We start from the raw sequence: 20,963 nt of genomic DNA, 5'->3' as shown, positions 1-20,963 counted from the left end.
TATCGAAGTGGTTAAAATGATTGCTTTTTATCTTGTCATCCAGGTTTTTTTAATTAAATGGAAAGGATTGTTTTTATCAGCATGTAGTCCGATAGTTGGCTTTCGAAAGGCAAATGCTAATTAATGTTTTTTCTTCTGATCTGGATCTTTTGAAATTAATGAGTCTTAATGTAGAGAGACTCAATTACATTTTCTTGCAATTTCCAAAGATCGCCCATCATCTCACTAGCTACAAACATCTTGGTAAGGCCGAAACATTTAGCAGAGTCTTCTCAGTTGGTCTTGGAAGTTTTGTTCTCTTCTGTGTCGCAGCCTGAGCCTGTACTGCCATGGGCTGAGGCGACGGAGAGGTTGCTAGGACAGGCTGGCCCGTCTTAACTGTCTCCCTGCATCGTGGCCCCTGTCAAGGCACAGAGGCCCTTGGTTTGATGGCAGTTTCATTAGAGAAAACAAAGCATGTGAGATGGATCATGTTCTTTATAGTCTGATCTTTTTAGAAAATGGCTTTTTTCATAAATTACTATAGACAAACGGTAATTTCTGATCTTTGATGGCATTAATTAATTGGCTTGGAAATGGAGGCACAGGAGGATTCAGATGCTAGGAAGCAGAAGGGTAAAATTTTTTCCGTGGATCTCCAAACTGGGATCCGGACGTATCCCCCCAGTATTATTCAGGGGGCCCCTCCCAGCCACCTAAGCAAACACCCCCAGTAATGTCCCCTCTCATCTGGAGCATGCCTTGCCTTCCACAGCTGTTTGCTCTGGGTCCACAGCCAGTTCCTTGCTGAAACCATCCATTGTCTTCCTGCCAAAACCAAGTCGAAAAAGCTTAACTTGTGTGTCCCCTCCCTACACAAACAATATACCCAAGAAATCTCTGATCAGAAGCAACAGAAATAAACATTCCTAAAGGTAAAGCAACTGCAGATCCCCGTCTTCCTGCTTCTTCATGGTTAGCACTTTTTAAAACCACTTTTCTATATTGAATACTTCTGTTTCTTTGTTTGCTGTTTAGCTGTTAGTGTCAGTATTAGCCACTGAATACCGGTTTATCCTTCTGAGTAAATTTTAGGCTTGTTAAAGTCATACACACCTTTGTTCAGACAACGTCTTCTTCAGAAACCCAGTGCACACACAGACGAGACCGTGAAGCCGCTCTGACCTACGTGGGGGTCGGGGCCCCTGGCCGCCGAGGCGCCAAGCGGGGGCAGCAGTCACTAACCCGTCCGTTCTGCCAAAACCCGCAATAGCCCGGTTTTCCATTCTCTCTCCCTTGCCCCGAGTCCTCTAAACCCTCAAAAAAAATTTTTTTTTAATTAAAAAACAGCTTTCTTTGGGGCTATTCATACTGACCTTTATAAGGTACTCTGTGTGGGGTGTGTGTGTGTGATATTTCCATCTCTTTTATGAAAAGGGAGGGTGGCAGGAATGTTTTCCTTTATTTTGTTTTTAACTTGCTGTGCAATTATCTAATATACTGGAAAGTACAGGAGGTGCTAAATACAGCCAGTTATATTTGGAATTTAAAAAACACAAATCACATGTTCTAACATTCTTGAAAAAGAATTGAATTAGGCTTCATTCTTTTATACCAAATGCTACAGTTTCTCGGTCTCCTTTCTCTAACGGACGTAGACTTGATTTTAAAGAGTTACATTCAAAATGTGTTATCCAGACTGATTATTTTTCATTTCTGTGTTATTTGTCAAGTACATTTATAACAGTTTTGCAGACAATAGTTGTGGATTACATAAAATACACAGTTAGTCCTTGTGATGATTAGTGGAGGTAAATTTGCACAATCTGTTTTTGAGAAAGGTTCAGGTCATTTGAAAATAGGAAATAATCTTTTAAACTCACTTGTTTAAAAGGAAAATCAGACTGAAACCAGCAAGTATGTTCTGCTTTTGTTCTTTTCAACCAAGATTAAGCATACCTTTGTAGAAGGAGCACCTTCAAATACCTTACCATTAACTAAGACTGTTTTTGATAGATATTATTTTATAGCTATTGAAGATGGGACCACAGTCAAAGAGATCCTCATGTTTAAAATTTTTTTTTTTATTTTTTAAAACATTTAATATAGAGAGATTCCATTGATTTTTTTTTTTTTTTTTTGCTCGAAACTTGGTCTGATAGATCTTTCAATGGGAGCATTTATATGAATTTTATCTCAGCATTTTTTAATATTTTTGAGATATGCTTTAGAATTAATTGGATTTTAAAAATCTCAAAAAGTTTCTAGAAATATCTTAAGTTACTAGCGACACTTTCAGTCCTGAAGTTTTCAGTCCTCAAGATGGCAGTATCCAGAGGACAATACTGAGGTCATGTTGCAGAAGCTGTCCTGTACGTTTTGAGCGCAGGGTCTGTGCCAGGCACTGGGAATGTTCTCACCAGAGAAGCCTGTCCCCGGCCCCTGGGCTTCCAGTCTGGCTGGAGCTGCTGGAAACGAGAGCGGCTCGTTGGCACACGGTGTGGAAGTGCTGTGAGTGAAGTATGCAGAAAGGCCTTTGGAATGCCTGAGAAGGTTCCAGGGTCAAAGGGGGGATTTAAAGGAAGATGACACTTGAGTTATGTTTTGAAGAATGAGTAGTCCTCATGAGTGGTAGAACATTCTAGATGGGGTTGGGGGCATTGGAACTTGGGGAGATTGGGAAACAACAGAGAGACGTGTGGTGGCCTGGACGCAAGGGGTTATGGAGGAGGGGACCCCGAGGGAGAAGTCGGGAAGCTGGGAGGGCCTGCGACTCGGTGCCGGGCTGGGGGACACTGAGTGAGTGCTCCTGTGACCAGGTGGGTGCTTTAGGACGGGAAGGGCTGCCCGGCAGGAGGTTGGTGCCACTGTGATGCCGCCCCGGAAGTGAAACAGCCCCAGCAAAAAGCGAGCAGAGTGGAGCACAGGTGACGCTGTGACCTTCCATGCCCGTCCGTCGGCATTTTGTCCTTAAAGCAGGGCTGAGGCGGGAACGACGTGTTCATCAGGTGCCTGCTGCCCGCCGGCTCCTGATCGGGCGCGCGCGTCACTCGTGGTCTTTGTGATGGCGCACAGTCGGCCGTGACCTCCTGTGAGAGGCGGGGGCACAGCCTGCACGAGTCCGGGGACTGGCCCCGGGCCACGGCCACGACGTGGCCCTGTGCCCTGACTCTCTTACGGTTGTCCAGTGGTGTGCCGGGCGGGCCGGGACGAGGCTATGCCGTGGTCAGGTGGTGCCACATGTGTCCGGCGGGGGCCGTGGTGAACGTGGCCTTAAGCGGACGGGGACGGGGGTGGGGAGGCACAGATTCGGTTTGGACACCTGCGTCGGGAGCACTCCAGTGCCCCCAGAAAGCCGTACAGGATCGGACCCTGGGAGGATCCGACACGTGACCTTGGGCGGTAGTTTCCACTTAGTCTGTTCGGTCACTATTGTCTCAGAACTAATGCCTCATACTGAGGTCCCTTGTCTCGCCGCGTCGAACAAGGAAGGTGCGGGCACAGTAAAATGAGCAGCAGGCAGAAGTTGATTCGAGTAGGTGAGGAAGGAGGAGTACGGAAGCTCTTGCTACAGAGGGGGACACGCGAGAGCGAATGCCCGCGACAGTAGGCGGGGGTCCTTGTTCTGTAAGGTTCTGGTGGCTCCCGTCCCTCTCCCCTCTCCCCTCACCCCTCACTGCTGGCCAGCCACAGGGGCTGGGTCGTCCAGTCCTGCTCGGCTCCCGTCCGTGGCCACGTGGTCCCTGGTGTGGCGCAGGTTTTCTGCCACTCCTTATTTTCAGCCAGGTCTTCAGTCAGATTCCTAGGGGGACCTGAGGGGGCGCGGGTGGGGTCTGTTACATTCTTCAGAGGGACCTTAGGCCAGGTCGGCCAGGTCAGCGCTCCCAGCATCGTTCCAGAGTACGCGTTCTGCCCCCCCCCCCCCCCCCCCGGGACCTCAGGCCCTAATCTCTCCCTCTCTGCCTGTTTCGTCCCGTCTTTTCTTTTCACACGATAACCTTTAGAAACAGGAAGCATTAGCTGCTCCTCAGGTTTGGGGTCGGGTCGGTGGGACTGTCTTTCTGGAGGTGGCGTCACCGTCACCCGCTGCTTCACTTTTGCCCTTCCCTCTTCCGCTTATGAGGTCAGTCTTCACAGTAAGGTGAGGTTGATCTGCAGGAACTGGGACCCCGGCTTCTAGTCACAAATATTGGCAGGGGAGACACGGGTTCCCTCAGGCCCCGCATAACCTGACAGACACACCCGGAGGAGGCCCAAGGCCGAGGACCCACAGGGAGGCCGGCCTGGGGTTGGGTCCTCTGGCCCTCGGGCCACTGCTCCGCTTCTCAAATGGCATCTTCAAAGTGCATTTAAGAGGCTTTTGAGGGAAGTCACTTTAGGGTGAGAAAATAGGAAAGAAAGGAACTTTCATTTGTTTTTTGTTTTAGGTCTTTCAGTAAAATGTCACGGCCTTTATTGTGATTCGGTGGAAAGCACTTACAATTGGAGCCCAAGCTGTCTCCTCCTCTGGCGGGCACCTTCTCCAGAGTGGTTTCCCTGGTGGGAATGTGTTAGGATATCGTTATGGGAATTACAGGAGATGAAGGCACTAGCAGTCGTGAGCTATAAAATGTTACTTCTGAACGCTGATATTTATAAACTCCTAGAAAATTCTGCTGTGTGGATTACCTTCGAGGACTAAAAAGTGGTAGAGAGACTTTGAAATTTTCTCCAGCTTCTTCCTTGGCTTTACCCCCTGGTGAAGACCTGCCTCATTGCTTTTATTTCTCACAGGAAATTAGCGAATTCATCCATCATATGAGTGCATCTAAACACCAGGGGTAGTAATTAGACTCAGATCTCCTCCAGGCTTCTTCTGGTCTCGTAGGGTAAGACACAGCTATAATCCGAAAGACGTTCCACGCGAAGGGGAGCGAGGCTGCTTTTCGCCGGAGCAGCTGGGCGTGCGTTCCTGCTGAGGTGGCGTTGTGAGCTGAGTGTGAAAAGTGCGTGCAGTGTAACAGTGTAAGTGCCGGGGTGGGGAGGCCGCCCGGCAGGGAAGGAGCCAACGATTGGGTTATCCTGGGGCAGAAGGTAGGTGTGATCGCTTTGAGAACCTCGTGATGCCACTCAGTGGGAGGCTGGGAGCACGTGGATCCTGTGGATGAAGCCAGACCCCAGCAACCGGCGGTGGTTTGGAAAGGGGGCTGCGGGAGCCCGAGGGTCCTGACAAGAGAGGAAAACCGAAACCGGAGATTTCAGTGAGGGCCAGGCGAGTTTGAGCAGGAAGCCCTTGTTCCAGCACCGTGTCCCCTTAGGTGAGTGTGTGCATGAGAAAATCCCAACCGGTCATTTCCCACGCCCCGTGCCCGCTGTAGCCGGGGGGGGGGGGGGGGGGGGGCGGCGTGTTTGCAGACCAAATGGCCCCACTGTCAGATGAAGAAAGTCCCCGGTTTGAGAGAAAGACATGGAAGTGAAAATGTAGTTGAGCATAAAGCTGATTTCTCTATGAACCTGAGTCTGGGTTCTAGAAAGAAAAGCACACAGGCACAGTTTTGTTTTCAAGTAGCTCACGGTAGGGAAAAGAAACTTACTAACTTCTTTATTAGATGTTAAAATGAAATTAGAGCACAAATACGTTAATGGTAAGCCCACAGTTCAGTGATTCATTAAGAGAGTTAGCGTGTGCGTTACATACGAATGTCCTTTTCCATGGGAGAGAATTCTGGTCAGATGAGAGCGGTGATTTTCAGGCTGTCACCAGAAGACCACTGGGACACAGCTGAAGTTGTGTGTTTTGGAAAGTTGTGGGAACAATGTGTGCCATACATTGTTACACCTACTTATTCAGATCCTGAGCTGCTTTGTTTGGGACTGAAATTTACCAGCTCTTCATAGAGATAATTAATCTAAAACCTATCAGAAGTTCTAATGGACTGTTGTTGACATTTAGGAATTTTCGGATCTTTTTGTGCTTTTGTGATTGTGCCAAGATACTGATAAGAAAAGTTGAAACAATCCCAGTACCTGAATTGAAAACATGACCCATTATGTATCTTTGATTACTCGTGAAAGATAGTTCTTTGGACAGGCTCACTCTGAACATCTGTCTGGTCGAGGGTGTTGGTTAAAGTAACAAAGCGTTTCCAGCTGTTGACCAGGCTTGGGGCTGTAGAGGTAGGCTCCTGGTTTCTGTGCCCCACCCGTCGCGCAGCCTCAGTGTCCAGCCCGTGTCTCTGCCCTTCCCAACTGGGGTTCCATGGGGGAACTGAGGGTTTCTGGAAAGTGATTTGGGTGGTGGGTCTCAGCTCTCCCCAGCATGGTACGTAGGTACCCTCACTTTCAGTGGGTACACCGAGCCAGATTTTCTCGGAAGGCTGCCTCTGGTACGTTCTGTACCCTGGGCCTCCCTTTGCACCTCTGCTCTCTGATCTCACGTTCACCCACAAGGACTGCCTTGAAGTTCCGGGACAAGAAAGTGACTGTTGGATTCATGCAAATGATAATGACTCACGTGTCACACGTCCTTCTCATCTGTTTGGGATAACCCTGCCCTCTAGCATTTACACTAACTAATCCTTGGAATTATTCTGTATCTAGTTTTTTAGTCACCAGGGGGAAAGTTCGAATGTTCACTTTGTAGCTACCACTCCTTCGTGTCGTGTCGTGTCGTGTCGTGTCGTGTCGTGTCACGAGAGGGATTGATGCCTGGATTGAGGTCTGCCTGAGCGTTCTCCATATTCTCCTTTTCTTTGGGCTAAACTACCTGCAGCATCAGAAATCTTGAATTGAAAGCCCTTACTCAGGGATCTAAAAAGTGTGCTCCAAGGACCCTTGAGGACCCTCTCCTAGACCCTTTCAGGGGGTCCGTAAGGCACTCCTTTTTCCTTACACTTCAGCCGGAACAGTGTGCCACACACAACACACCGAATGTGAACGAGAGTGAAATAATGCAGCTGTGTTCTACTAAACCAGACATTAAAGAGATTTGTAAAAATAGAAAAGCATGCTGTCCTAATAGCTAATATTTTTTTATTTGGAAAATAATAATGATAATTTTTAATTGCTATTTTTAAAGTGAATTACTAGAAGTTAAAAGTGGAAAAATACTGTCTATTTAATACAGCAAATGACAGCAACTGTAACTCACGCAAATGCTCTTCAGGGGCTTCAGTAATTTTTAAGAGAGTTTGGGGGCCCCGTGACCAAAACTTTTGAGAATGACTGTCCTAACCCGTCATCAGGGAGACTGTTGACTGAGAAAAGAATTTCCAGCGTCTCTTTAGCTTTTCCCGGCAGCCTAGTGAAAACGTCTTGCCTGTGGGATAAGACTGGCTAGTGGATGAGAATTGATTATTGCATATTTTTCATTTCTTTAGTGCAGGATTCCGTCTTCAATACAAGCCTTGCTTTGCCTGTATCAGAGAAACCTCTCTTCCTATTGTTATTATTCCCTCTTTTTCTGTTTTGTATCTTTTCTCCTGCCATCAGGGTGACTTACTGGGGGCTGGGCGTGTGAGGGCGGGACTTCACCCGTCGGAGAAGTGGGCGGAGCCCAGTCCTGATCCCCCGTCGTCCTCATCTGTCAACGACAGGGAGAATGCAGGTCTGGTGGCCCTGTTTTGTGCCTGACGTATGGAAATTGCCCGGCGATTAGATTGAAACCACCTTCTGTCCAACACGAGTATCCGTGGTTGCTGTTCTAGCTCTGCCTCTTAGAAATTCAGGTGCTTCTGGTTTCTGACTGCTACGTTTGTGACTTCTTGGTTATGTTACGATAGACGAATGGTTTCATGGTCATATAATGTGGGGATTATTATTTATAATAAATGAACTGAAAATGGTTACTTCAAGACTTACAAGCTCCTGATCACTTGCTGTTTGGGAAAGCAAACAGCTTGGCCACAACTCAACTCTAATATTGCGCTGTTCACGAGCATGGCCTTCGTCATACATTGTAGGCCCAGGATGCCTTGTCCCGCTCCAAGATGGATGTGACCGAATGACCAAAAGGGACAGATAGGACTTTTCTGATTAGTTTACATGTCCTGGTCTTACCGAAGGTTACTTTAGCCTGAAGTTGGCTGTCAGGCAGACATGACAGTCTGTCTACGTCTCGTTCTTGTTTCTTCGCTTCTCTGGCAGGCAGACGGTTAGGCACCTCATAACGCATTACCTGATGCAGGTCTAGCGGGGGACCGCATTTCTCAGCGTATTTTGCATTTGGCCTAAGTTTAATTAATTGTGCTGCAGTGACCCAAGGATGTCATCCTTGATGATTTGCTGGTTTCAGTGCCTGAGAATAGTAATTTATGTACAATTACTTCACTTGAAGTCCTGATTTTAGTCCTACTTGTTGCCCATAGATTGGAGAAGCATTTGCTAGATGTCAGAAATTCAGATACCTGTTTTATAGGACTTTTCCATCTGTAAACACGGATGTAGGGGGTAGAGAGAAGCTATAAAGGTTTTTTTGTTTGTTTGTTTGTTTGTTTATTTTTGAGAGAGAGAAACTGAGTGGGGAATGGGCAGAGAGAGGGAGACACAGAATCCGAAGCACGCTCCAGGCTCTGAGCTGTCAGTGCAGAGCCCGGCACGGGACTCAAAACCGTGAACCGTGAGATCATGACCTGAGCCGAAGTCGGACGCTTAACTGACTGAGCCGCCCAGGAGCCCCGAGAGAAGCTTTAATCGAATAGAGTCTATTCTGTTCATTAATGGTAAGAAATGAACCATAGGATCCACTTCTCTGGGGAGACCGTCACAACCCACAGCGGCCCCCAGGCCTGCTGTGCAGATGTAATGGTTGGGAGTCGGCCGTGCTCTCATCCGCCTGGAAGTGTGGCAGTGACCTGTGGGCTGTGGGCTTGTCCGTCTGTGTTTGTATCCAGCACGTTAGTGCCGTGCGTGTGGGTGAACCTCGGGCATTCCTGTTTTATGTTGTAGGCAAGATAGGAAAATTCTAATCCATTTTTTGAAGATGGTATTAAACAGTGGTATCTTTGAAATCGGTATTTTATCCATAAAGAATATTGTTTTGGTAATCCATAAAAAACTCCTAAGAGGCAGGTGGTCTCATAATGTCAAAGAAGAAAAGTATTTGTTTTCCTAATAAGGTACTAGGTTGCATGCTATGAGAGAAACAAAAACGAGTAATTTAAAATAGTCGACCCGAAGGGGCTGTGACCTGGGCAGAGAAGACAGATGTGGTCAGAAGTGTCTGTGAGGCAGCCTGAGTCCCACGCGTGGGACAGAGCGGCGGGGTCAGGTGGCGTGAGCCAACAGCGTACTCTCGTGCAGAGGAACCAGAAATAGTTCTTGTGAGTAGACCTGCTGTTTCCGTGGGCTTCTGCAACGTCTGAGAAAATTCTCGCAGGAAACAGATGACCTCTGTTTTCTGGAAATTCTCAGGGGTATTTGGTTATGACGGTGTCATTCGTGTAGGAAGAGAGACGTTTACAGGGAGGGGGTTCCTTTACAAACCCTGTTCTGCTCTTTACCGTGGTGCTCCCGTAGAAGAATTCCTTTTCCTTACTCCCTCAGGCTCACCGGTCTTCTCCACTTAAGCCTTGAGTCACACTTGCCAGTCTGAAGGTGACCGGGAACGGGTCTCTGGTCTCTTCCGCAGATGGCACTCGGGGTGGACCTTGTGTTGATAGGACCGAAGTTAGTGTGATGTTTTCAAGGTTCAGCCGTCTTCTAAGAGCATGTGTCCTGCCTGGCAGTGTGATAAGTAAATCCTAGTAAACAGTGTGTCTCCTGTGTCCAGGTGTGCTTTTTTCACCGTGCCCGTGGATTGGCACGCTTCGGCAGTTGGCTTCCTCATTTTAAAGTCGTGTGACTGGTGTACAGTAAGAGTGATGACTGAATCTTAGCAGTTAAAAAATTTTCTAATGTTTATTTTTGAGAGAGAGAGAGAGAGAGAGAGAGAGAGAGAGAGAGAGCGAGCACAGGAAGGGGAGGGGCAGAGAGAGAGGGAGACGCAGAATCGGAAGCAGGCTCCGGGCTCTGAGCCGTCCGCACAGAGCCCGACCCGGGGCTCGAACCCAGGAACTGTGAGATCGTGACCTCAGCTGAAGTCGGACGTTTCACCGATGGAGCCACCCAGGTGCCCCATGGATCTTAGCAGTTTTTTAAAATAAAGAGTTTCAGAGCAAAGCAAAAAGCCTTCCACGGATTCTTTAGTTTAAAAAAACTGAACATTTTAGAGGCACCTGGCTGGCTCTGTGAGTGGAATGTGCGACTCTTGATCTCGGGGTTGTGAGTTCGAGCCCCACTTTGAGTGCAGAGATTACTTAATCTCTGGGGTGCCTGGGTGGCTCAGCTGGTTAAGAGTCTGCTGCTTGATTTTGGCTCATGTTACAACCCCAGGGTCGTGGGATTGAGCCCCACATCAGGCTCCGTGCTGGGCGTGCCTACTTGAGATTCCCCCTGCCCAACCCCCCCATCCCCGCCCTAGCATTCCTGTGCGAGCGCATTCTCTGAATGAATGAATGAATGATTTTTTAATAACCCCAGCATTTAAAAACTTGGTGAGTTATAGCAGAATTGTGCAGTAATTTTCCGTGCCAAGCTGTGCATAGAGGTGAATGCGTGACCGATTGGTGAAGTCTCTGACATTTATCCTCTTTTGTCTCTAAGCTCAGTTTTCCTGCCCAGAATTGCCCTGCCTTCATTTTTTCCCCACATCCAAGAGCATTAGCTTAGAAACTGTGTACTTTTATTGGTTCTCTTCGTTCTTTTTCTCCTGTAAAAGTAGGGAAGAGACTTGGTCTTTGAAAGTCTCCATATTGTACATTTAAAATGAAAACACTTCTCGTGGTGACAAGACTTTCAGCTCTACATGTGGATAAGCGAGCAAAGTTGTGACTTTCCATACAAATGATCTGAGACATCCTCATGTCACTGAGTGCGCCCCCCCCCCCCCCCATGAACCTTGCCCACGGAACTGCACGTCTTTACCATCACCCCCACCCGACTTCAGTTTTGTGGGCTGTCGCAAGTCCATTCTCTCTGTCTCTCTCTCATCCAAGTGTAAGTTTGGACCACTTTGCCTAATTGCAATATTCTACTAAAACCTTTCTCCTAAGTATTTAGATAGATTCTTCATCTTTCTTAGAAATTCTGATAATTATCTAAGTTTATATTTATGCTTATTATCTCCTTTCAGATTTTTTAAGTGGCTAACAGAAAAAAACATACATGATAAAACTTGAAGTAGGGGGAAAGCGCTCCTGGTGAAGGGGGTGGTTCTCTTATTTGTCTGGGGGTAATAGGGACTCCAGTTGAGTGTTGGCCACTCACAAGTTCTAGTTGGCTCAAAAGGAAATACTCCCGCCGACCACACCACGAGAAGAATGGCGTGGGCCTTCTGTGTGTGAGGTGGCCCTGTGGAGGGAGGGACGTAGGGGGAGCACATCTGAAAGACGGAAAGACCAGTGGGCCTGGACCATCGGGAGACAGAGTATGGACTGGGTGAGATGGGCAGTGGTCGCGTCACGGAGAGAAGGCACTGGAGTTTGCTATTTATCTCAAGGGCAGTGAGAAGCAGTGGAAGAAGTTTTACTAAGGCAGGCAATTCCGTCTGGTTCGGTTGTTAGGGTCTCACTGGCTGCCGTGGGGAAGGGGAGGTACCGAGATCAGAATGGGCAGCTTCATCCATGATGCTGTCGTCATCGCCCAGGCTGCTGGTATCTTCGTTTTTGAGCTTCTCCCCTGCCCCGGGTGTGTGTATGGTTCAGTGTATGTGCTTTGGTGTGGACATACGGAGTACACGATAAAACATTAAGAAAGCAAGAAAAAGGATGAGAGAAAAATGAGCAGAAGTAGAAATGCTGTTCTCTTGCCCACCCCAGAGTATGTCTAGCATTCTGGAGAAATGTGTCCCGCTTTGAAAACCACCAGTGTGGACAAGAGGTCATGGGACATGACCCGTGGCAGTGGAGACCGCTCGAGAGATTACGGGGTCGCAAGTAGGTTAACTGATAGTAGTAGAAAGGAATGGGGGCGGAGGGCCCGAGGTTTCTAGTTTGCGCGCCTGAGATCACCGTGCGGGCTGAAGAGTTAGCCAGTACTCCCGCAAACGCTGGTCGGGTTTTCGACAACAGTCTTCTGCTTGGCTAGGCACATGCTTAATAACGATGCCTTTAGCGACCGAGGCAGGGGGGAGGTTGTCAGCTGGTCTGCTGGACGGCTCAGCTCTGCAGGGAAGAGGATGTGGGACGTGGGTCACTCCTGCCTTTACACAAGTGTTAGCACGTGGCAGGACCGGGCCACTACTTCGGTTGACTCTTGAGGCTTCTTTGGCCGGAGGCAGAGCCTCCACGGCGGATCGGGTGCTGGGCTGGGAGCACATGGAGACTGTCGCCGTTGCAGCCTCTAGTAAACGATCGGCAGTCTGTGAGCTGTTAGCAGCTGTTCTCACTCACGTTTTTGCTTAGAAGGAAATAAAATGCCTTTGAGGCCGTAAGTTGGGGAAAGATCGAAGAGATGAAGAGAGGCAGGGGAAGCCCATCACATGTGCAGTGTTGCCTGAGACCCGGCACACGGATGGGAGAGCCGTGCGGCTGTGGGCGCTGTTCCAGGTGTGGCTTTAGATGCATGGTGCTCCAATTCCTGACATAGGTAAAGATTTTCTTTTGTTAAAAACCTCATATTTTAAGAGGAAAATTTTTTTGAAAATGTATTAAAGTGCCACTTTAAAAATGCCATCCCTCTGAACACAGTTTACTCTTTTCTCACGTCTTCTGGCACGGAGCCCTGCAGTCTGACACACACACACACACACACACACACACACACACAAATACGTGTGTACATCCAGTTTTATTGAGGTATTACTGAAAAATAAAATTGTAAGATATTTAAAGTGTACGTCATGGTGATCTGATACAGTATATATTGTGAAAGGATTTCTCCCATCTAGTTAGTTAACACATCCATCATCTTACCTCTTTTTTTTTTTTTTTTTTAATGATTTTGGTGAGTTGGCAAATTTCGTTTATACAGTACAGTGCTATGAAACTGTAGTCACCACGTTTTACGTTTAGATCCTCAGTCTTTACTCATCTTGCAGCTGAAAGTTTGTACCTTTTTACCAACCTCTCTCTATTTACCCCCACGGGCCCTGGCAACCACTTTTCTACTGTTTCTATGAGTCTGGTGGTTTTTTTTTTTTTTTTTTTTTTTTTTTTTTTTTTTTTTTTTAACATTTGTTTATTTTTGAGACAGAGACAGAGTGTGAGCGGGGAAGGGGCAGAGAAAGAGGGAGACCCAGAATCCAAAGCAGACTCCAGGCTCCGAGCTGTCAGCACAGAGCCCAACGCGGGGCTCGAGCTCATAAACTGTGAGATCATGACCTGAGCTGAAGTCAGATGCCCAACCACCTGAGCCACCCAAGCGCCCCAAGTGTGTTTGTTTGTTTTAAGTCACCGTACAAGTGATGCCACGTGGTCTCTTTCTCCACCTGGCTCATTTCACATAGCATAATGCCCGCAGGGTCCATCCATGTTGTTGCCAATGACAGGATTTTCCTCTTATGGCTGAGTAGTGTTCCACATCGTGTTGTGGAATGGAGTATTACACACACACACACACACACACACACACACTCTGCATCTTCTTTGTTCTTTCATCTCAGGTAGTTTCCGTGTCTCAACCGTTGTGAGTGATGCTGCAGCAAACTGAGGAGTGTGGGTATTCCCTGGATACCATGTTTTCCTTTACTTTGGGTATGTACCCGGAAGCGGGATTGCCGGAAGTTAGGGTAGTTCTGTTTTTAATTTTTGAGGACCCTCCATACTGTTTCTGTAGTGGCTGCAGCAGTCGGCATTCCCGTGGTATGTGTTTTTGTTTCGTGTTGTTTCTGACGCAGGCAGCGCAATGTCTCCCTGCGTTCGGTTCTGGACACCTTAGAACAGACACACACACGTTTGCCTTCATTCCCTTTCAGTGTATGTAGTAGGACTTTGCAATCACGAGGGAAATACCGGGGGGCCCTTATTGATGGTCAGAAGCATGAACACTGCTCATTTGGAAGCTGGTGATGTGTGCTCACTCGACAGATCAACTTTCCAGAGAGTAAATCAAATTAAAACTGGCTTTAAGCAAACGATCTCATTTAATCCTCAGAAGAAATGATGACATGGGTAATATCCCCTTTACAAGTGGCCGTGGGATGGGATGCTACGGGTCTGCTGTAGTGATCACATCTAGCGGGAAAATGTAGTCATGCCCGTCGATTTGACCCGCCTCTCATTTTCGCTACTGCTGTCTGACCCGGCCTTCACCGTTGCGCCACTCGTACAAACACCTACGGGGAGAGAGTGGCGAAAGGCCGAGCCTGAGGGATCGCTGCCTTCCAGACCACGTTAGAAATGAGCAAACAGCCACGACGAGACTGTTCTGTGGTCAGAGTAGCTGATACATGTCGTCAGTTTTCTTCTCCGGAAGTCAAATAGAGATGCTCAGTTTTGCTTGCTTGATTCCCCTTAACCTACTCCTCAGTTGATGCTTTCGTGGAGGGCCCGTCCTTTCTTCTCCCAGCTCGGAGCCCGTTCACAGCGAGGCCGACTCGGGGAGAGGCGCTGTTGCGGAGGCACATGCGCGGTGCCCGGGGTACTGATGGCAGCCGTGACCCTGCTTCCGCTGCGGGCCTCCCGGCACCGGACAGTGAGTGCTCCTTCCCACGCTCCTCCCTCCTCCTCCTCCTCCTCCCTCTCCTCCTCCTCCTCCTCCTCCTCCTCCTCTTCCCCCCCTCCCCAGTGAGCATCAGAGTTCAGCAGGAAGTGCCTGCAGGCCTATGCATGTGACTGAATGAATAATTCAGTGTCTCCGGGGAAGGGGAAGGGGAACTGCAGTAGGATGGAGAGGTAGCCGGGAGCTGGCGGGGAGCACGGGTCCTGAAAGCAGGTGCCTGAGGATCCCAAGTGCAAGCGTGAGGCGTGATAGCGTAAACTGTGACAAGCACAGACGTTTCTGGTTGAAAATGTTCTGTCTCACGCAGTCCTAACGGTTCACCTGCATTCTGACAATTTGTCAGATGACTCTGCCGAAATGATCGGTACTGGAATGTGGCAGTTTCTTTGCTGTCAGAGGCGACATCATTTCTCAGGTTTTCCTTGTGAGTTTTTATATTTTCCTGACTCTTTTTCCCTTTAAATATGAATTAAAGGAACTGAAGAATAAAAGCTGAAGACCAGGCATGTTTATTTAATAAAGGCTTTATTAGAAGTGTCATTTACAGACATCGGTAAGACAGGTTCTTTTAAAGTTTAAACTTGAAATAGAATTATTGACAGTTTCCTAAATCGTTTCTCTCCTCTGTAGTGGTGTGCTTGACTTGGTAGACGTGTTATGTGCATGCCTGTGGTCTCTTCTGTCATTACAGTAATGTTGTGCCTGCGGCTCTCACAGGCCTCGAGTGGGTTGTTGGAGGTACTTGGCAAAGGTGCCTTTTATCAATCTTACTTATTCTGTTTCTGTTTGCAAATATCTGCTGTATGTATTGTTTTTAAAGCAAGATTTAAACTTAATTGGATTATATTAAATCTAATTTCTAAAAATGGTAAATTCTCCTGATTATATAAGATTTATTACCATGTTCAGATGTACAATCTTTAAATATAAGTTGGTTTGTTCTCATTCTATGGAGACTTTTTTAGTATTAATCGTGTTACCTAAAGAGCACAGTTCAGGGGAAATCTAAAATACCGTCTTGTTAGCCTTTATGCAGTCTTCCTTAAGCCAGTATGTTTTAATCTGTTCGTTGATTTGGGTTAATACCAATGGAAAAGGAAAATATTTCCCATGCTGAAAAGAATTTCTTGGGGATTTTATAGAAAATTATTGATGTAAAGTTTTCGATGTCACTAATGTAATCCTAAGAAAAATACTAATTTTGTTTTTTCTACCCCCACTTTTGAGCATCACCTTGATTTTATGTAACCCTTTCTTCCCCTTTTCATAAATTATCACCTTCTTGTTGAGTTTTTTCTCTTAAAGAGAATTTATTTCATTATTACTTAAGGTAAATTTTAATGTAGATAACCTAAATATTAAATGACTGTTTGATATGGCCACACGTTTTTAATATGATATTTTGTCAAGTATATATACACATTGAGAAAAAAAAAAGAACAAAATGTGGCTTCTGAAAACAATAGTTTTTTGATGCGTTTCAAAGTGCAGAGCAAACGAAGATGTTCTGATTTACATCAGTGACTTTAATAAGACACTTTAATTTCTCCAGGCTGTTTACAACGTCTTTTGTCTTTTTCAACTAGTGGAACTGAGTCCATCTTACGCTGAGTTCATCGTGAGCATTTCTCCAGAATGTTTCTCAGCCGTCAAGTCTTCTAAAAATGAGCAGTAATTCCATGGAACAAACTCAGCCTTGGGTCTTGACCTCATAAACCGTTCCATTTACTTTCTAAAACATAATCGTAAAATGTAAATGGATCGCACTCTCTGATTGTGTCACCCGGAAAACAAGCTCTAAGGGCATCGTTTGGTCTGTGGCTTATTACAGGGTTTTTCCACAAATAAGATTACACATAAAAATTCTTTTTCAAATTTATATTAAAGAAGATACGTTTTTATTAAATTACAGAGCTTCCAGAATGAGGATCTAGATAGGAAGTGTGTATAAAAACATTTTGAACCTTTCAAAGCACCTTTTAGTTTGTGTGAAGTTCTTCAGATGGCCCCGTTGTCCTTTGAAGCTTCTAACACCAAGGTGTCTGTTGCAGCCCAGAGCAAGGTTGCTGCTACCCAGGACAGCACTAATTTGCGATGTATTTTCTGTGGTAAGCAACATTATGTTTACATTACTTTTTCAAGCTGTGGTACATACTACTTGCACATTTCCATAACTTTTGTTTCCGTAGGCCATAGTCTGGTTTGTGGTGTTTGGGATCCACAGCAGCTACTGTTTCATGTTGTGATACTGTTGGGGCTCACGTAGGTGATTCGGGCAGCTTTTGAGTTGGCTTCTTAGTGGGGATTTGGTTAGAATGAGAGTCTTAAAACGAATTCCTCTTCAGTTCTTCCAACATGAACGAGAGGGGTTTTTGTTTGTTTCTGTTTTTAATAACGCTTTTGTTTGAAGCAGTCTTTTAATTTACGATTTCAGGGACAGCATTACACCCACCGTAGTGTGTTTTGAGGAATGTGCCTTATCTGAAGGGAGCTTTTGCTCAGGAACGAAGTTTGAGGTGACCCATGTCGTGAGGCAGACGTAAGCCATTGCTGCTTCACTGGGCTGGCTTGGGAGGGACGGCCTTCTTCCCGCACTAGGTTAGGCACCTGTTGCCGAGGAGTGGGTTTGGGCCTAGCGAGTGCTCTTCCGCTCCTGTGCACATGCGTGCGCACGTGTGTGCCGTTCGCACGCAGCAGCCGGCTGTGCCGCTTAGCTGCCCCAGGTTACAGGTAGTCAGACAGGTGCATCTTCATACCCTTACTCGAGCAGAGGGCTGCGTGCGCACACACCCCCAGACGCACACACACGCACACACCTTCGTCCGAGTCGTTTGTATCATTTGATTCTCACACTTTCCGGTTTGAAAACCCAAGTTCAAAAAGTGACTTGTAATTCTTAGGACTTCTTTTTTATTGGCTCCTGTATATATATCTTTTTTTACTCCTGTATACCTGACTGGCCCAATTATCTTACGAGAGAGAAAATCATAAAGTGACCTACTGCTCAAATTTTAGATGAGCAGTTCAGCTGTGTGTATGTACTTATCCATGTGACTCAGTTTTTGATGTGATTCTTCAGTATTTCTGATATTGTTTCTTTAGCTATAAAGAGAATTATTTTCACATTTATGTACTTGCTGGTTGAGGCAAAGAAGCATGTGTTAGAAATTTCCAAAAATGAAAACTCGGATGTATTTCTTAATCACCTGAAGTTAACATTCTGGGATTGCTCAGGGGAGACACAGAGACAGCAGTGAGCCTGGGGGGTGTGGCCCCTCGCGAGCCCCCGTCTTCCCCGGGGTTTATCTCACCTGTGATTCTCTGCCTCCTCCTGGGGGTTCTTCTAGGCCACCTTTTGAACTAGCCATGAGTTATTATTCATATTGCTGTTATTAGAGGACTTTTTTTTTTTTTACTTCATTCTGAGAACCTACTTGGTGTTCTGTACTTCGCTACTTACCGTGTTGAGTTCCACATGCAGAATAATAGATACAATTAACCCAATTGCAGAGAGAAGATTGATTTGCCCTTAATAAAGATGAATTTTTAAGTCGTAAAAGTAATGTGTTAAAAAGCAGATTTTCCCCATTATTACCTTTAATCGATCTAACTGTGTACAACAATATAATGACCACATTGCTAAGTTTACACTTGATTGTATTGTGTATCATAACACCTATTGGTCTTTTAGTCCTGTGTTTTTAAATAGTCTGTGGCTAAGTGTGAAAACTACATTTGTGAAAATTAAAACGTGGTGGCAGGTGGATGTGCTTTAGCCAAAACTCAGTATGAAGTCCTCATTTCCAGGACCCTTCACTCTGATTTCCATCATTTATAGAGAACATAGCAGCCACATGGACACATTTTCTTTATCAGAAACTAAGTCACATCTCTGCTACGTGAATTGTAGCCAGGACAAATTAATATCAGCGCTTGTCTTTGGCTGTGGTAATAAAACAGAGGAACTAATCCTCGAAGATCGCCGCTGTTCTTTATGACGCTCCAGGGGGAGCGAAGCGGGCTCCCTGGTTTCTCCTCTTACTTTCCCCTGGAGGAGAACAGTCAGCCAGCACACGAGCTCAGAGCTCATGATTCACCCGCTGCGTAGGAAAGTGCCTTTTTTGCATTCTCTGAGAACACAGGTTACCCATTTAGGACTATGACCCATGTGAAAAGTAAGATAATTGTTACATTACAGAAAATACAATGGCAGCTGGCAGCCGTGATTGGTCATAGTTGCCGTCTCATGTTGCTGTAATTGACCAGTTGTAGAACCCAGAGGGCTGACAGGAAGCATGACCTCGTATATCGGAGTTCATAATTGACCCAGAACTCTCCTGTCCATCGCTTTCAGTATATTTACATTATTTTTAAATGCACATGAATTTCAGTGTGTCATTGTCATGACTTGACAGTACTGATGGGGAAGAAGCCAACAAAACAACTAAAGTAAATAGAAGTACGCGAAGACGCCAGGGAGACGGCTTCTCCTCTCTGGCCACCGTGCAGAGGTCTATGGAGAGACCAGCTGCCCGTTATCACAAAGAACCGTGTAGAAAATCATCTTTAGAGTTTTTCTTGGATCAAAATTCCCCTCATTTTAAAAGGATTTTCCTTGAAGTTTTCCTGTTTTAGCTGCACGAATAAACTGTAGTACGTTATTTTTATAATTAATGATATCAGCCAGAAAATATTTCCCACATTCTTAAAACCTGCTTTTAAAACAAATTCATTAAGTTTTTAACTTAGAAAAAAACCAAAACAGTTTCTGTACATTCCTTTTAAAAAATACTTTTTTCTCATTCAAGCTTTTTCGAGTTCTATCGAACTTTTGTTTTTGTCTTTTTTCAAATCTGTCTAATAAAATCAGGATTGAGTTGAAATTTTGACACCTTTTTCTTAAATTTACATATTTGAGTTAAAACTTGTATCAATAGATTTCTGTTGGTGAATTTCCTCTGTTGGCACGACGGTGGAGGTAACACATGCTTGCTCTGGGTGTGAGCAGTCTGGCGCACCCGTGGAGGTGGAAGTGGGTGCCGGACTAGTCTCTCTGGCCTGCTGGCATCCAGCTGTTTAGTTATTCGAGCAGCATCAGGTTTTCATTTAAATAAACAGTATTTTAAAAAAGAGTTAAACCATAATGGTCTCGTGAGTTGCCCAAGCTACATGCTCAACATTTAATATTTTTGGAAAGATGTAACTTTGGATTATAAAAAAATGCTTCCCCCAAATAGTTTCTATTTTCTCAGGTTTACCCCCACCCTGATCTTCTATTTCCTCCCTCCTTCTGCCAAAGAGATGAGACATCTTCTCCTCATAAAAGTATTAGACATTAGTGTATGGCTTAATGTGGTAGTCTGTTTTTAACATCAGTATGTTCATTCCCAAGAGAAGGAAAGAATTCCAGCCTGGTTGCTAGACAAGTTTTATTTTTTGTTTATGCAGATTTAAGTGCGTGTTTAATTTAAAAAGCTTTTTGATTTTTTGTTGTTGCTGATGACATGGGGTTAATATATTTTAATACTTCCTTTATGTGGTTATCAAAATAGCAGACTGTTAGGAAATCTAATGAAATACATCACTGCAGTTGTCATGTAATTTGTCCTCCAAAAGACAAATTACATGATTAATCTAGAAATGGGGAAAGAGATGAGGAAAAAATTTAGTAGGTAAGTTTAGATCAAATCATCTGCTTTTCTACATTTGGGATCTACCAGTACTGTATTATTATATTGCCATGTCCTTCTAGTTGTGAGGGTCACTTCACTCTATGGCACACAGTTGGTGCTCTTGTGCTGTTAACTTAGAGATACGAGCATTGGCATTAGTACACAGAAGTGTTTGTCTATCAACTCTTTCTTGGAGTAGTGGTCTACAGAACACTTTCACAATATCTGTTAGGGGCATTTGCTGACACACTAGATTTACTTGTTTACTGGATTCTTTTGTTTACTGGGTTAGAGTTCAAGATTGTTCTGTTTTAACCGTGGGCGTTGCATATTAGGTCCAGTGTTCATTTCTCTCATGATACATTTAATTTTTATATCCAGTGACATTAAAATGTCCCATATTTAATGGCATTCTTTATAAGATGCTAAAAATGGGTCTGCATTGTACATGGTACGTGGGAATGAAGGGTCATTAGTTTCTCGTGACAGAGCCGTGTTGGTTTGAACACAGGGTTTTTGGTTTTTGGTTTTTTTTTTTGGCGGGGGGGGTTGTTTTTTACCCCAAATGAAAAGTTGTTAAGATTACCTCTGTTACATTAAAAATTCAGAGAAGTAGGCTAATTCTGTTTAGAAGTT

The 20,963-nt window shown here is 45.4% G+C and overlaps 1 protein-coding gene across 13 annotated transcripts in view; it reads left to right on the top strand.

Annotated features, from left to right (window-relative positions):
* Positions 1–20,963, top strand: part of ENAH (ENAH actin regulator) — a 139,760-nt gene that overhangs the window by 81,838 nt on the left and 36,959 nt on the right. For 6 of the 13 annotated variants that reach the window (XM_058701418.1, XM_058701426.1, XM_058701424.1 and 3 more), the window contains exon 4: positions 16,707–16,763. The exons of 6 other annotated variants lie outside the window; for them this stretch is intronic. In XM_058701418.1, coding sequence (XP_058557401.1) covers positions 16,707–16,763 — 57 coding nt within the window. Of the gene's footprint in view, positions 1–14,909; positions 15,080–16,706; positions 16,764–20,963 lie in introns of those variants that run through there. One more of the 13 variants, XM_058701422.1, reaches the window with a different exon arrangement.

Source organism: Neofelis nebulosa, chromosome 15, assembly GCF_028018385.1.
Source record: "Neofelis nebulosa isolate mNeoNeb1 chromosome 15, mNeoNeb1.pri, whole genome shotgun sequence".
Lineage (NCBI taxonomy): Eukaryota > Metazoa > Chordata > Mammalia > Carnivora > Felidae > Neofelis > Neofelis nebulosa.
The sequence above is the reverse complement of the archived record's forward strand: the minus strand, read 5'-3'. Positions and strand labels throughout refer to the sequence as shown.